At 27.7% G+C, this 14,707-nt stretch overlaps 1 protein-coding gene across 3 annotated transcripts in view; it reads left to right on the top strand.

The window, feature by feature from the left end:
* The first annotated feature begins 1,359 nt into the window (after positions 1-1,359).
* Positions 1,360-14,707, top strand: part of spz (Spaetzle domain-containing protein) — a 49,127-nt gene continuing 35,779 nt past the window's right edge. For 2 of the 3 annotated variants that reach the window (XM_067049835.1, XM_014424047.3), the window contains exon 1: positions 1,360-1,505. In XM_067049835.1, coding sequence (XP_066905936.1) covers positions 1,467-1,505 — 39 coding nt within the window. In that variant the 5' untranslated portion in view covers positions 1,360-1,466. The remainder of the gene's footprint in view (positions 1,506-14,707) is intronic. The other variant, XM_014424048.3, reaches the window with a different exon arrangement.

The following is a 14,707-nucleotide window of genomic DNA, read 5'->3' as shown; positions in this document are numbered from 1 at the left end:
ACAAATGTTTCAATTCATTCCTATTTTTACTTCGCATTTCTGCTCCTCCAATTTCACTCTTTCACAATTTTTTAATTCACCCGATCAACAAATTCACTAGAACCTCTTCAGTAACCCTGAACAAATTCAATATTGAGACGGTAATGTGAGATCAGACCATCATTCATAGTCACAGCAGTAGATCAGTCTACCAAGAACAAACAAATAGATACATTTTACGGGAATTAGACTAACACATAGATTAAAAGGAAAATATAATAAAAAACCGGTTACAGGAAACACTTGAATGGATAAATAAGTTTTAAAAAAATAACACAAAGCGTACCCATTAATCCATAATTTAACATATATACTCTACTACATATTAACATTTTTAGTTTTTCTAACAATTATCATCAATACACTAAATACAATATACTTAAATACAGTTTTTTTCTTAACAGAAAATTATTATTTTTTTTTCTCCTTTTTCATATTTCCTTCCTATATACATATATTAGTTTTCTTCCTTTTCGCACAAAGCCAAATTACAATTTACCAATTTGACAATTACATCCAATTCATTACTCCACCTGTTTCACTCCTTCATATCTCTCCTCTCATTTTTTTTTCTATTATTTTTCTATTTCTGTATATATTGAATGAATGAATATTTGATAGCTGATACTTCATGCCATTAATGTTTGGTGGATTTTATCATTTCTCTTTAACAAAATAAGATAATAATAATAAAAAAAAAATGTTTTAAGTATCATATATGTCTCAGTTTTTCTTAGAATTGAACGATTTAATATTTTTTTGATTAATTCGAAATATATATATCTCATGGAACACTTCAAATGCTCGTTGGAAGGATAATTAAATTGTGAAGATAAACAAATTTAAAAATATATATATAACAAAATTTCTACTGGTTATAAAAGAAAGAATTATTAGTATTTTATTATTATTATTTTTTTAAATATTTAACAAAACCTTTCAAACTATCTGGTTCAATCTTTTTATCGAAAATTAATTGGGCAGTGATGTCGAAATTTATGCTTGTAGGTACGGGAATCTCATTTAGCCTCCAATGGCTTTTAATATTTGGGAAGAACTGTATGGAATCTTCTGGAACTTCTGCTTTAATATATACGAATATAGGAGGTGTGACTGTTTAAATTTCATCTTCGTTATAATAATTCTTCTGATTTATAGTTTATTTGTTGTTCTTAAAACTGTTGTTACTATATTTGGTTTTTATTTTTTCAGGTTTTTTATACATTCATAGAATGTTAATATTTATACACTCTTCAACGACTCCGAACAATGGTAATTCCTCTTAAGGTGATATGAGGACTTCTTGACGATCTTCTGGTAGGATGTGGAGGGGCGGTGAAAGGACTCCAGTGGTGGGGGAAGTTGAGGAGATATAGGATACAGTACCAGCTGGAAGTCAGTGTGTCCGCTGCTGTTTTAGGAGAAGGATGTCTTTCTACAGGATTCTTGCTTTTCTCATCGTCATCGTAAGTACATACAATTTATATATAGGTATATTAAATTTATTTCAAGTTCATATCGTTGCTACAAATATCGTCTTAGTTCCATAAAACTTTTTGAATTCGTTACGTTATTAATTCATTTATTTTATTGAGATAGGTCAAAAACCACTTCGGATTATAATAGAAATTATTTAAAGTGAATTTTAAGTTTTATTCAAAGTTTTTAATAAATATTATTAAAAGTTTGTTTCTTTGTTTGAATTATTTGAAATTTCTGAGAAATGCTTCAAGGTTTAGTTATCAACCGGTTTGGATTGTAACCTCATCGGTAAACATTTCCCTCTGTTGTGGTTTGTCTGCGCTACAACTTTAAAACTTTGCAATACGATTAAATCAATAATTGTTTTATTTTTTAAATTATTAAATGAACGATAAAAGTTTTAAACTTTAACTATCAGTGTTCTGTGCCTAATTTCTCTTTTCCTATTTGACATCACGTCAAAGAGTAACCTAGAGTTGAGTTCTGGACTTTTCTATAAAACAAATTACTGGATATGATCTTTATGTGTAACCTTTAAGATTTAAACAATAAACAGTGCGTACATAATTATTATTTACAAACATTTTATCTTATATTATGCAGATAAACTAGACATCAGAGTTTATCTGCATAAATATTTTTATCAAATGGCTATATTAAAAAAAAAAATTAATATACAACTTTTATATTTAGGATCAGATTTAATAATAAAAACAAAAGAATAAAGGGTTTATTTGTATAATCTTATAAGTACGAAATATTAAAAAAATAAAATAAATAAATAGCAAGTAAACATACCAAAACGAATTTTAAAATTTGTTTGTTTTACTTTTATTTCCTTCATTAAAAGAAATTGATTTAAAATAAATAAAAACTCCCGCATTTAATCTTAAATACATTTTGTATCAATCAAATTTTTATTTAATATTCAAGATAAAAATTTAAAATTTTGTTGGTAATAAACATCATTCGGTATTTAGAAGCATATATATACGTCTAAATTTGATTTTTGATGGATCTTACTTTAATATTATTGATTATCAATTTTGCTAGTTTAAAATCAAGGTCTATTGCAGTGTATACAGAGTAAATGAAGAAAAACAAACATTCATTCATTAAATATAGTAACACATTCATAAAATTATAATTAAAGACTGATAGTTGGTATAAGTTGGATTAAATTTATTTTTGTATTTCAAATTGTAATCTAAATGGGAATTAAGATGTAACTCTGAAACTCACCTTTTACGGATTTTATTATTATTATTATTGGAATCAAATTAAATATTTTATGAGAATATAAAATTTTAGGATATTAATTATCAATCAGAATGATTAAATATCACTAAAATAAATATGTGTATATTATAAAATTGAACTCGTTGTTAAAAAAGTTAATTCAAGAATTGTTAACTTATAGTTTTATTTTTTACAATGTGGTTTAATGAGCTCCTAAGAATATTTTTCCTCAATCGTTTTCATTTATAATTAATAATTTAAAGATGAATCACACTAAAAAAGGATTAAATTGTTAAATTAACAATGATTAAACTGTTCATTTCTTAGGTCATTTAAATTTATTGTATTCTAATTATAAGTGTAATTGATTAATATGACAAGGTAATTATAATCTTTAATAATTTAATATTTTATTATAAACTTTGCTCTTTCCATATATAGATTATCCTTTATGGTTTATCAATTTACTTGAAGATTTTTATTACACCTTCCTAAATTATTGATTAATTTATATATTTTTTAACTATAATTTATATTTAACTATAGTTCAGACTTACATTTTGTCAATAAGTATTTTATTTGTGTTCGTTTAAAAGATTATAGAAAATTGTCATTTTATATAAATTTGTTTTTAAAAGAATATAGGACTCTAATACGATTATTTAAATTTAGTTTTGATTAGAAAGTATACAAAAAAAAAAAAATAATAAAATCTTAAATTTAAAATCGGATGAAGGAGATTGGTGACAATTTAAGAAAAGTTAAGAATTTTATTTAGATGGCCATTTTGTAATACTTTTTTACATTTTCTAAATTTTAAATTGTGGTCATGTCATCATTCATGTCTACAACAGAAATAAAAAAAAAAGTATTAAATTAGATATTTTTCGGATTCATATATTTATAACATAATTTCTTCATCCGCTCATATCTTTTATTATTTTTTGGTATTAAATTATTTATAATTGATTAAATTCATTCTTCAATCAGGTCCATCGACTTTTGATAATTTTATTTTATTTGAAAAAAATATATAAAAAGAAACAGTAGTGTTTGAGATAAGTAAGTGTATAAACATTTAGAAGTACAAATGAATTTTTAAAACCTGAAATTTTATGTCTTGGTTAATAAATTCAGTCGTGTTGTTGGGATACCATCAAGTTGTTATCCTAGGTTGTCGTAAAGTTATTTCTGTTTCGTAACGACTCTTTAAATTGCACGGATTTTTAAATTATTTTAGTGTTATTTTTCAAATCTACACTGAAGCTATCGTGTAGATTATTATCTGTGAGCTCATTTCGTGGTTTTATCTTTTATAACTACTTGATTTCCTCTCACCGTCTTTCTGTTAAGTTTTATGAATGTCTTCGTCGCATGAATTATATTCTGGCATAGGCAAGATCGTATACTTTATAAAGTGTTTGTTCGCAAAGATTAACGAACAATAACTTTAAACAAAAAAAAAAAAACAATTAATAAGTAAATTTATTTCATTAATTAAATATCCATGATGTTAGTTCCTAAAATAGTTTTAAAATAAAAATAGGGATGGTATCATCTTCAGAAATCTTACATTGATCAAAATGAAAAGATAAATTATAAAATTTAAATTAAAGTACAAATGAACCACTTAATTAGTTATTATTATTCAAAGTTTATATGTTTTTATTATTTTTTATCATTTATTAATTAAAAACTTTAAATATAATTATCCAAATTAATTTTTATAACTCATACAGGCCTGAAAAGACAGGAAACTGCTCGTCGATTCCGACTGTTACAACATTTAATAGACAAACGGTCCAAACTTCCAATCCATTATAGAAGACTGATCTACATGACTATTATAAGGCGTATCTGAACATATGGAGTTGAGCTTTCGGGCTCCACTAAAACATCGAATTCCTCCCCCGAATCCAATCCTTAATACTCCTTACTTTTTCATAAATCAACTGACGACCTCTATGTTCCATGTGTTGCCGATTTGACCAGAACCAGATACCAATCCTTTCATGATAAATATCCCAACCGCCCAAAACCCACTCGTTTCTAACCTGGCTTCTTCAATAGCTGTTAACCACCTAGGGGTCTGAAAAGAAGATGGCCCTGAGATCTTCTTCTATAGTAACGTAATTGGAGTTCTATCAATTGGTAGATTCCCCACATGATTGTATCATGTTATTTTAAAAATAATAGCAAATTCGCTTTTTGTATATAATTTTATATAGTTGTAAATAACAATAAATAAATTACTATAAAATTTATAATTACTATATTTTAAAAGTAATTTTATTAATTGAATAGTTATGTAAAAAAATAGAATTAAATCCAATTGGATTTTTAACTGTTGCTAAATTAAATTAGTACTGTTACTAGACCAACGGTTGTGCAATGAGGTAATTTAGTCAGAAGGTGGACTAAAAGGTAATTTAGTCACTTTATGATGCTGGGTGGATCCCTGATGTATTGGAGTTAGTAGTCCATTGCCTTTACCAATGCGTTACCCACTCCCAATGATACCTAGAATATTTTTGCTAAATAATGTGATTGCCACTAAGTTTCAACTAACTAATGTCTTTCTAGCTAATTTAACATAGTTATTTTCATAGTTGGGTAGACCTGTACTGAGTCCACCAATTTCCTAACAGGAGAAATTATTATTTACAAACTAAGAAATATCCTCAGGGAAAAAAATCAATAACAGATGGTACCTTGAACAGCCCCATCTTAGACGACAGCTCGAATTTACCGGTGGTAAAATGAAAATAGATAAAAAATAAATTAAACGCTGAGGAAATACTAAGTTCAATAAAGCAATAAAAAATCACTGATTTATGACTACTATTAAAAATCGTTTATACTCTTAAATTTTATAATGCATCTAAATTTTTTTTTTAAATTATATTAAATTGATATAATAAATTTAATTTTATCATATATTAATATACACAACACCTAGGCATTAAATTGTATATTGCATTTTAGGTTTTAATTAATATATGAGTTCAATTAATATTTTTTTTCTATTAATTAAGCGGAGTTTTACTATAATTTGAAAATTTTATTAATGATTAACGAATATGTTAATTAAATACGTACTCAAAAACTCTCGTGAATATTAAATCTAAATTAAAAAAATTCAAAAATTATTATAACTTGTTCAAAGATACTTGATATAGAGTGATACATTGAGAAAGAAATATATATATGACAAATTGATGTCATGCATAAAAAGTTTAATAAAAATAAATTACCTGGATTTCACTTATACAACATTACATTTAATTGAAGTAGTGTAAAAAATGTATTGAAGCAAAAATTTTAAATTGTGGATTGAGGCCAGTAAGAGGTTTCTTATCGTGCCTTCTCAAGTCTGCAAAAAAAGAAACGGCAGATTTATTGCCAGTTTTTTTTTTAAATATGTTTCAGTGATGATGGAAGATTTCTCTTTTTCTCATCTGGACATTTCTTGTTTCCTTTTCTCTTATTTTAAAATTGGAAATTTTAATTGCTTCTTAATATTGTTAATATAAAATAAAAAAAGGACAACCACTGCATCATTAGGAGAGAAAAAGAGAAAATCACATAAGTATAGAACAAAGACTGCACATTAAAGTAAAAAAGGAAAAAAATGGTTTTCGGTGGAACTGATTTCCAAAAAGATATGTTTTGATTTTTTTTTTTTTTTTTTCTTGTGGAGGTACGAAGTGTCCATGAGTCATGAGAGATCGAGATTATCCTTTGATTTTTTTTTGTTCGTTGTTGATATCTTTTTAAAATACTAAAAATAAAAAGTGAAAAAGTTTTTTTTTTTTTTTTGCCGACATCTGGAAATTGTTTTTTATAAAAGTCTTGTGTTCGATCAATTAGCAAACTTTTTTTATTATTAAAGTTTATATTATTGGCCAAAAAAAAAAATAAGAATATAAACAAAATGGTGGCCGAAAAACATATAGCCTAATAAAATAAATAATGGTTCTAATTTTTCACTCAATGTTCTATATCTTTAAAGTTACAAAAATTAAAATTCTTTTTAAAGTATTATGAATTTACTAAAATTTTAGCCTGGCTCATTTATTATAATACACTGGCTTCAATTTAAGTGCTACCTATTTGACTTCTGCACGCCTGATAGTCCCTGAGATATTTACCAAAATGTTTTATTAAACAATAAAATTGTTTTTTTAAAAATCTCATAAACTAATTAACATGCAAATATCTATTATCACTCAAATTTAAGTTTGGATAATTTAAAGTGAGCTAGTTCCTGTTAATTATTTTTCGTCTGTAACTGTTTCTATGTGATTTTTTGATTTTTTGTTATTTGGAAGAAAAAAATGTTTTTATTTTTTTAAAGTGTATATCCTGAAATATTTAACGTAAAGAGTTCTATGAGGACTCAAATTCTAGAAAATTGATTCTAATTTAAAAAAAAAAGTATTAATTTTATTTTGTGGTAGATAGCTTTCAAAATATTGAGCACTGAGTGAAAGTGTTCGGCTTTTCAATTTTTCGGCCACCAATTTGTTATTTTTCTTATTTTTTAAAACCAACATTGTACCATACCATTACCTAACTTAAAGAGTTAACAAATACCTTGTTATTATAGTGAACATAATGAGACCATTTTATTACCTAATATATCTTTTAGGTCATAAAACCTCAAAATCATACACCTCACGCTGTCAAGATGTAATCTGCATATCTTTACTTGAATTTCTTTTTATAACACTTCTTGTCTTGGCATAACTATTATTATCATTCTATTTAATGGCCTTTTGGTGTCTTTCTAGCCTAGAATTTTAGCCATTCCATCAGTCCTATATTTTTACAAGAAGATCACATCTGTGGAATAGGACCATAAAAAGAACTTGCTTGGACCTTGGAGGAACTGCATTTAGAAAGCGGTTTCACCCTCATCATCTTAACTGAGTTGTCTTCGCTGAGCTTCGACTTCTGACCAATCCTGTTTCCGTCAAATTGATGTCTTGTATTTTGATTGGTCTGTATGAGACTGTTGATGTGGACTGTACTATTCGTTTTGGCTGTTACTAGAACCATTATAATCCCATTCGATAGACTAAAAGACTAAAAAATGACCAATTTAAAATCAACGATTTATTTATTTTTTATAAATTTCTAGTAAATATTATGAGTGCTTTTCTGTCTATTTTCATCTTTTTGTAAAAGTATTTCGATGAAATAACAATTATTACGTTACCACTGGGTGAAGAGGAGGAAACTATAACACTAAATACAACTTTTTTTTTATTTAAAATATTTTTTATTTATTGATAAATATTAGAATCTGCCATACAGTTGTGGGCAATAGGTAATAGTGATGAATGATCACATTCATACTAAAATAAAATTAATGAATGAAAAAAAAATCTCTCTTAAAATATATACAAACAGAAGAATAAACCAAATGAACATAATCAAAATATATGTATGAATAAAATAAATAAATAAAATAATATAATCTCTAGTCACCTAAATACAACTAAGTTGATAAAATTTAGTGGGGATCAGATCTCGAAATAAATATGGATTAAACAAAGAATATAGTTAGTAGCAGAAACATCAACAAAAACAGTAAAATTTGTGCGAGCAATATTTGAGTTATAAGTATTTGGGGTCTGCGGTAACTTAAAAAAAATCCGGAAAATGTTTATTATCTTTCAATTTTAAAATTGTTTAGCTCGCGCCAACTTAATTTAAAAGTTAAAATTTACAAAATTATAATCATTTCTACTTTCCAGTGCGTGGCCTCTACACTAAGGGAGGGAACTGTTTCTTTAGATTTTTGAAAATAAACTACTGCGTAAAATATTTGGATCGAAAAAGGATGTGCTAACCTAATTGTGGGAATCGCACTCGGTAAATATAATTCAGGCATTGCGAAGAATAAGATAGGAGTGTAACCCTAAACTGTTAATAAACATCAAAGCGACGGTAAATGTTAGAAGAGTAGATCGAACGTATAAGGATTGTCTGAAGATTAATCTTATAGATTTGTGTGGACACTGACACATGTAGAAAGCAATTGGTGGTATCGGCTTCGAACCTTAGTGTTTGTTAAACCTTTGTTGTTATTATTAACAATAACAATTAATATGAAAAACTTTATTTCAGAAACCATTGGACGTACAGATCATTAACATTCAACTTAAAGCTAGTTAAATTTTCTAGAAAATATTTTATAATTTTTATCTTTGTAGAAGCAGTAGTTTTTATGATATATGACAAAATAAACTCACATAATGTTAATTTCTAGTTGTTCGTATAAAATGTTGGATTTTTGAAAAAATATATCTAGACCCATAAGACATATATATGTCTGCCAACACTCAAAATAAAGGTAATTTAATTAAGTAGTTTATGACAATGATCTTCGTAGGGGTAGTACTTTTTATGAAATTCACATATGAATATAAATTTGGCAAATGAACATTTATCCGAACAACTATAAATAAATTTATTTTAGCAAATTTCATGAAAACTACTTCTGCTGCTAACTACCTTATAGCTAATTAAACTAGCTTTAATTTGAGTGCTAATAGACATCTGTACGTCAAATAGTTTTTGAGATATAGATTTTTTAAAATAAATTCACTAACTACTGATCTTTCAGTACGTCCCATACTACATTTTTATGAAATGTAACTTTTTAAAAAGCTATATCTCGAGAACTGTTCAACGTAAATAGCTCTATTAGGGCTTACATTTTAGCAAATTTACTCTACTTTAAATAATGTTCTCTTATATTTTCTATTGTTGGAAGTTGTTAGGATATAGAACTCCGAATAAAAAATCAATTTTTTTTTAACGTTTTAAAACCCGCCATTTTTTGATTCCCCCTATCTATACTTGGCAGACTCATCAATTTTGACTAGTAATTATACCTAGTTTTCATTAAAGTAATAAAAAATTGGGGTGAAATAACTGCCTTTGTTCTCCTCTTGGGCTCTTGTACTATAACTTAAAAATGATCTCCCATAAGCTCGATTCGAAAAAATAATACTAAAAATATAATAAATTAAATAGCAGTGACTATAAATTAATAAACCTAATTTATTGAAAATTTATTATGAGGGGTTTTCATTATTTTTGTTACCTATTTGGCACTAAACAATAATAGCTATAAAGAATAGGATTAGAAGCCATACGATGGTATAAATACGGCATTCTTTTATTTATTTATTTAAACTTACAACTTTATTAACTAGTAGGTGTGTTGTAAATTGTAATGCAATGACATGATATAGACTTCTCATTGGCTAAATTCTAATAACATTTATTGATTAGAAGGTCTCGAGGCCATATTCTTTTCACTGAAGATGGAAAACGATCTGTTTCTAGCCAAATCAGCAATATACGGAACATTGAGGTCTTTATTGATGATTTTGCTAAATAATTAAAAATTTAGACCGTTTGTAAATAAGAGTTGTAATAATCGGAATCGACACTTAAACTGCATTAAACCATATTATTCAATATTATATTAAATATATTTAAAGTAATGGCGAGAGCTTTACTAAACTTTTTTAACACAATTGAATAGATTTGTACAAAATTTAAAATATTTTTGGATATTATTACCATCAACTTATATAAAGAAGATCGGTGCTTAGTTTAATCTTTTACAATAATACTAATTAAATAAAGGCTCAACATAAATTACTGTAATTTCAAAATAAAATAGTTTATGTTTGAGAATACTGTGTTAGAATCAAAAGGAAACTTCGAGAATAATCTATATGCAATTATCTAATTCTAATTCATTGGCTAAAATATTGAAGTTTTGTATTTTTATAAAAAAAAAAAAATATGATCTAACAGGACGTTTTATTTTTTTTAAAAGGTTTTTATTGATCTTAAATTAATAAAATATATTTTAACGTATAAAATATCTGTAATATGATATTATCACAACTTTAATACAATAATATTGATATCACATTCAATCGGCCTTAAGTAGTTTTTCATTTTTCTTTTTCATTTCGTAGCGAAAATATTTTTATTTTAACATTAGTTAACTTAGTGCTGATTTGAGAAATATCTTGTTGTACTTGGTTAGAACATAAAATCGAATACATCCATGTATACTTTATATATTATATCGATGTTATAACTATCGAATTCGTATTTCATTCGACTTGACTGAATGCCCGAGGTAGCCTTGAAATTCTACACCTGACACGTGTCTCCATGCCCTACCTCAACAGATCGATGCAATCTCGATATAATTAATTCTATTATTATATTATTCAAGGAATTACAGTAATAATAGGTAGAATTGTTAATTTATCTATTACGTAGATTATAACATATTCGTAGTAGGAGTAATATTCTATAGTAGGACAAAAAAAATTGTCAAATTGGTTGAGTCGTGTAGAAAAAAAAATCAAAAATTATCTTTTCAGGATATTGAGAAACCTTCGAATTCCTCTCGTATCCAGTCTTTACAATCCAAAATCCTCAATGCTCCTTATTTTGTTACTAATCAAACCATCCATAAAGACCTAAATGTTCCTTATGTAACCGATCTAGCCCGAACCCGATATTATTCCTTCCATAATAAACTCCCTAACCACCCAAACCCACCCGTTTCTAACCTTGCTTCCTCTTCCATTCCTGGCAATCTTCCGAGGCGCCTGAAAAGAAGATGGCCTCGTGACCTTATATTGTAAACTGTTTTTAGAGTTCTACTACTGGGTAGTTTCTCTACATCCTGTATCATATCATTATGTCATTATGATCAAATTTACTTGTTGTATTTTTTATACATTTGTATAAATTTTATTTATAAAATTTATCAATAAATAAATAAATAAAAAAGGGATATTGAGAGAGACATTCAAGTTTAAAATCTGTAAGTGATGAAATAATTTGATATCGTCGGGTGCAAAGCTTGCACACAGTAACTGCAAATATTATTTATATAAATAATTGACCGTATTAATTCAAATTATGAAGAAAATGGGGTGCGGTCACAAGAAAATGAGGTGACAACTATTTATTTTCCGACGTTTCGTCCAACTTGATTCTACATTTTTCCTAAATCAGATATTTCGTATAATTACTATTATTATCATGTTTGTATATCTCCTTCTTTTATTTTCACGTATTCGAAGTTAAAACAATAGTTTTATAGGTTCATTCAATTCAATTATAGGTTCCTTCCTTCCACTTTTTTTTCTTCCGAAATTCTACCAGTTTCGCGGTGGATGGCCCTGTTTTGTTCTTTTGCATTTATTTTTAATTTTATTATGTTTATTCTTTCTCGACTTTTATGTACTGTTAACTTACTTTTTTATTTTCCGTTTTTTAGTGTGTTAAATTTTTCTTTCTCATTTCCACTTTTCTATTTTACGTGTTATCACGTATACTTTTTATTTTAACCTAATAGTTTGCGTAATTTTTTATATTCTTATCATTGTTTATTTTATCTTTTGTATTTTATTCTATTATTTCAAAATATTTTTAGTTGTTTTTCTGTATTTTTTTGCCCCGATGAAGCTCTACAAAGTGAGGCGAAACGTCGGTAAATAGTTGTTAACTATTTTAGTTTTCTTTTGACCGCACCCCTGACTGACCATCTTCTTCATAATAACTGAAAATATTTATATATGTATAAAGATAAAGTTATTTTTTTTTTTTTTTGGAGTGAAACTAGATATACACAACGGTGTCTGATCTGAAATCATAGATTCAGGTCTTGACCAATATCCGTTTACATAACGAGAAATATTTCCAATGGAAAAGACAAACATAAAGAATGGAACCGGACCTAGGTGTAATGAACCTTTAGATCAATGTCTCTAGATCTCTCGGGAAATCCAAACTTTCCATATCAGATAGGGTCAGTGTAGAAATGGTATATTGAGACGAAGATTTTCCACATTGAACTTCTCCTCAAAGGGCATAACCTTTAAATGGATTTGACTACAGAGAGGGACAGATAGACACGAAACCGGATTTGTTCCTTGATAACAGAAACGGAAAATCAGAGAGGAAATTTTTGAATGAGGAAATTTTTTTTTTTTCCTCCATTAAGAGCTTCCCTACCACCGGTAGTGACGAAGAAAAAATATTTATTTCCTTGTACTCCCCTGATAATTTAAACCGTAAATATTTCCTAAGATGGACAGAAATAACTCTGAAGCCAGGAATTTGTATGGGCACGTTTTCCTGGTTTTTAGCATAAGCAGGGGAGGAAGTTAGGATATGACCTAATTTTCTCCTTCGATGCATCTTCTTCTCGTACATCGGTTTTTTCTTTTTCTATATTAAATTGGAATTCGCTTCTGTTACATCATATAACCTTCCTTTTTTATCTCAACCCGTGCAATGTGAATCTTCGCCACAGCGCAGTGATTAGGTAGTCTTGTAATTAAAAATATTATTAACATTTTCAAAATATTTTCCTCTGATTTCCGAGTAATAATTAATTTGTGTAATTATGTTCTTAATTCTCATTCATATCTCATTTTTAGTTTCTATTTATTGTATATATCTTGTCAATGGCACTAATTTACATTTTTTATACTTTCGCTATCTTGATAGATATAAAAATATAAGCATATACAATTTTCACTCGTATAGGAGGTAAGGAAGAATGATTTTAAAAATTCTAACTTCAGTATCACGATCTTACCCGTACGACTCGTTAAAAAAAAATAAAATTAAAATTTTATTTTATATATATTATTACAAGATTGACTAGCCTTGAGAAGCTGATAGCTGAGCACGTTGGAAGTGAGTCCCAGAATTCTTAGGTCGATTCCCACCTGGGTCAGTCAATATTTATTTCACGGAGGCTTCGTGAAATGAATATTGACTCTGGGGCCGCAATAGAGGACTTAAGGCCAAAAAGAAAAAAAAAATAAGTAGCAATAAAAATAATTTTTACATTGACTTAAACGTTTGAATATCCTTTCTGCAAATTCTCCACTTTTCCAGACTTTTATTTCTTTGGCGGTCCCACGAAATGATTACTTGATCACCCACGATGGTTAGAATAGGATGGTTTTTGTTTATATGCTGACCGCACCTTGGTGAATTACTTAAGTAATGATTTAGTACGTTATTATTGCGCGAAAATTAATTTAGAATAGAATTAATATTTACATAATTTATTTAATCCGACTCGGGTTTTCCTGTTCCAAATTAAGTCCTTAGCTATTTCGGTTCATTTCCTCCTGCTCTAAACTGATTATACCTTAGCTAATGTTTTGGCCATATTGTTCGCCTGGCTCCAACGTATGCAAATGATCTTGCTATACACACCTTCCTGTTCCTCCAACATGATCAGTGGGTGGTGAGGTTAGAATTTTCCTGTTATTATATGATATTCTCGGAACTGATACAAGAGCTGTACTCCTGTCAGGCTGTAAATGATTGCCTGTTTTTCCTTAAGTGTTTCTTAGAAAACTTGAAGATCTTTTTATTATTCCGCTTGATTTGAGTAACGGTTTGTATCTTTTTGCTTTCTTTCGTTTGTTCGTATACACCTTGAACTTTATACGCAATTAAAAATTGTCGGCTTCAGTTTTATCTCGTTCTTGACTTGACAACTGGAAGAACTGAAAAAGAAAAAGACTGCTTTTATTTCTTTCCTTGTCAAAACAAGAGCTGTTTTCAATCATGATTAAACAAGTTTTTTTTTTTTACTTGTTGCATTACATTCCTCGAATGCAGGTAGCATTGATTAGGAAAGGAGCTGATTACTAAATTATCATAATCATATCAATTTATAATCAATAATTATCTTAATCAGTTTACACTTCATTCATAATGGTAATTGTTCTCACTACACAAACTTTTCCTCCCGCGGCCCTTACATATATCATACAGAAAAAGTCAGATACGGGACAAGCCATTGTTGAATTAGTTTTCCCTTACTCTGAATATCTTGGCATAAGCTCGGGCACAGAAGTAAACG

This window comes from Halyomorpha halys, unplaced genomic scaffold (assembly GCF_000696795.3).
Source record: "Halyomorpha halys isolate HHAL.00 unplaced genomic scaffold, Hhal_1.1 Scaffold450.1, whole genome shotgun sequence".
NCBI classification, from domain to species: Eukaryota; Metazoa; Arthropoda; class Insecta; order Hemiptera; family Pentatomidae; genus Halyomorpha; species Halyomorpha halys.
This window is presented reverse-complemented; position numbering and strand designations above follow the sequence as displayed.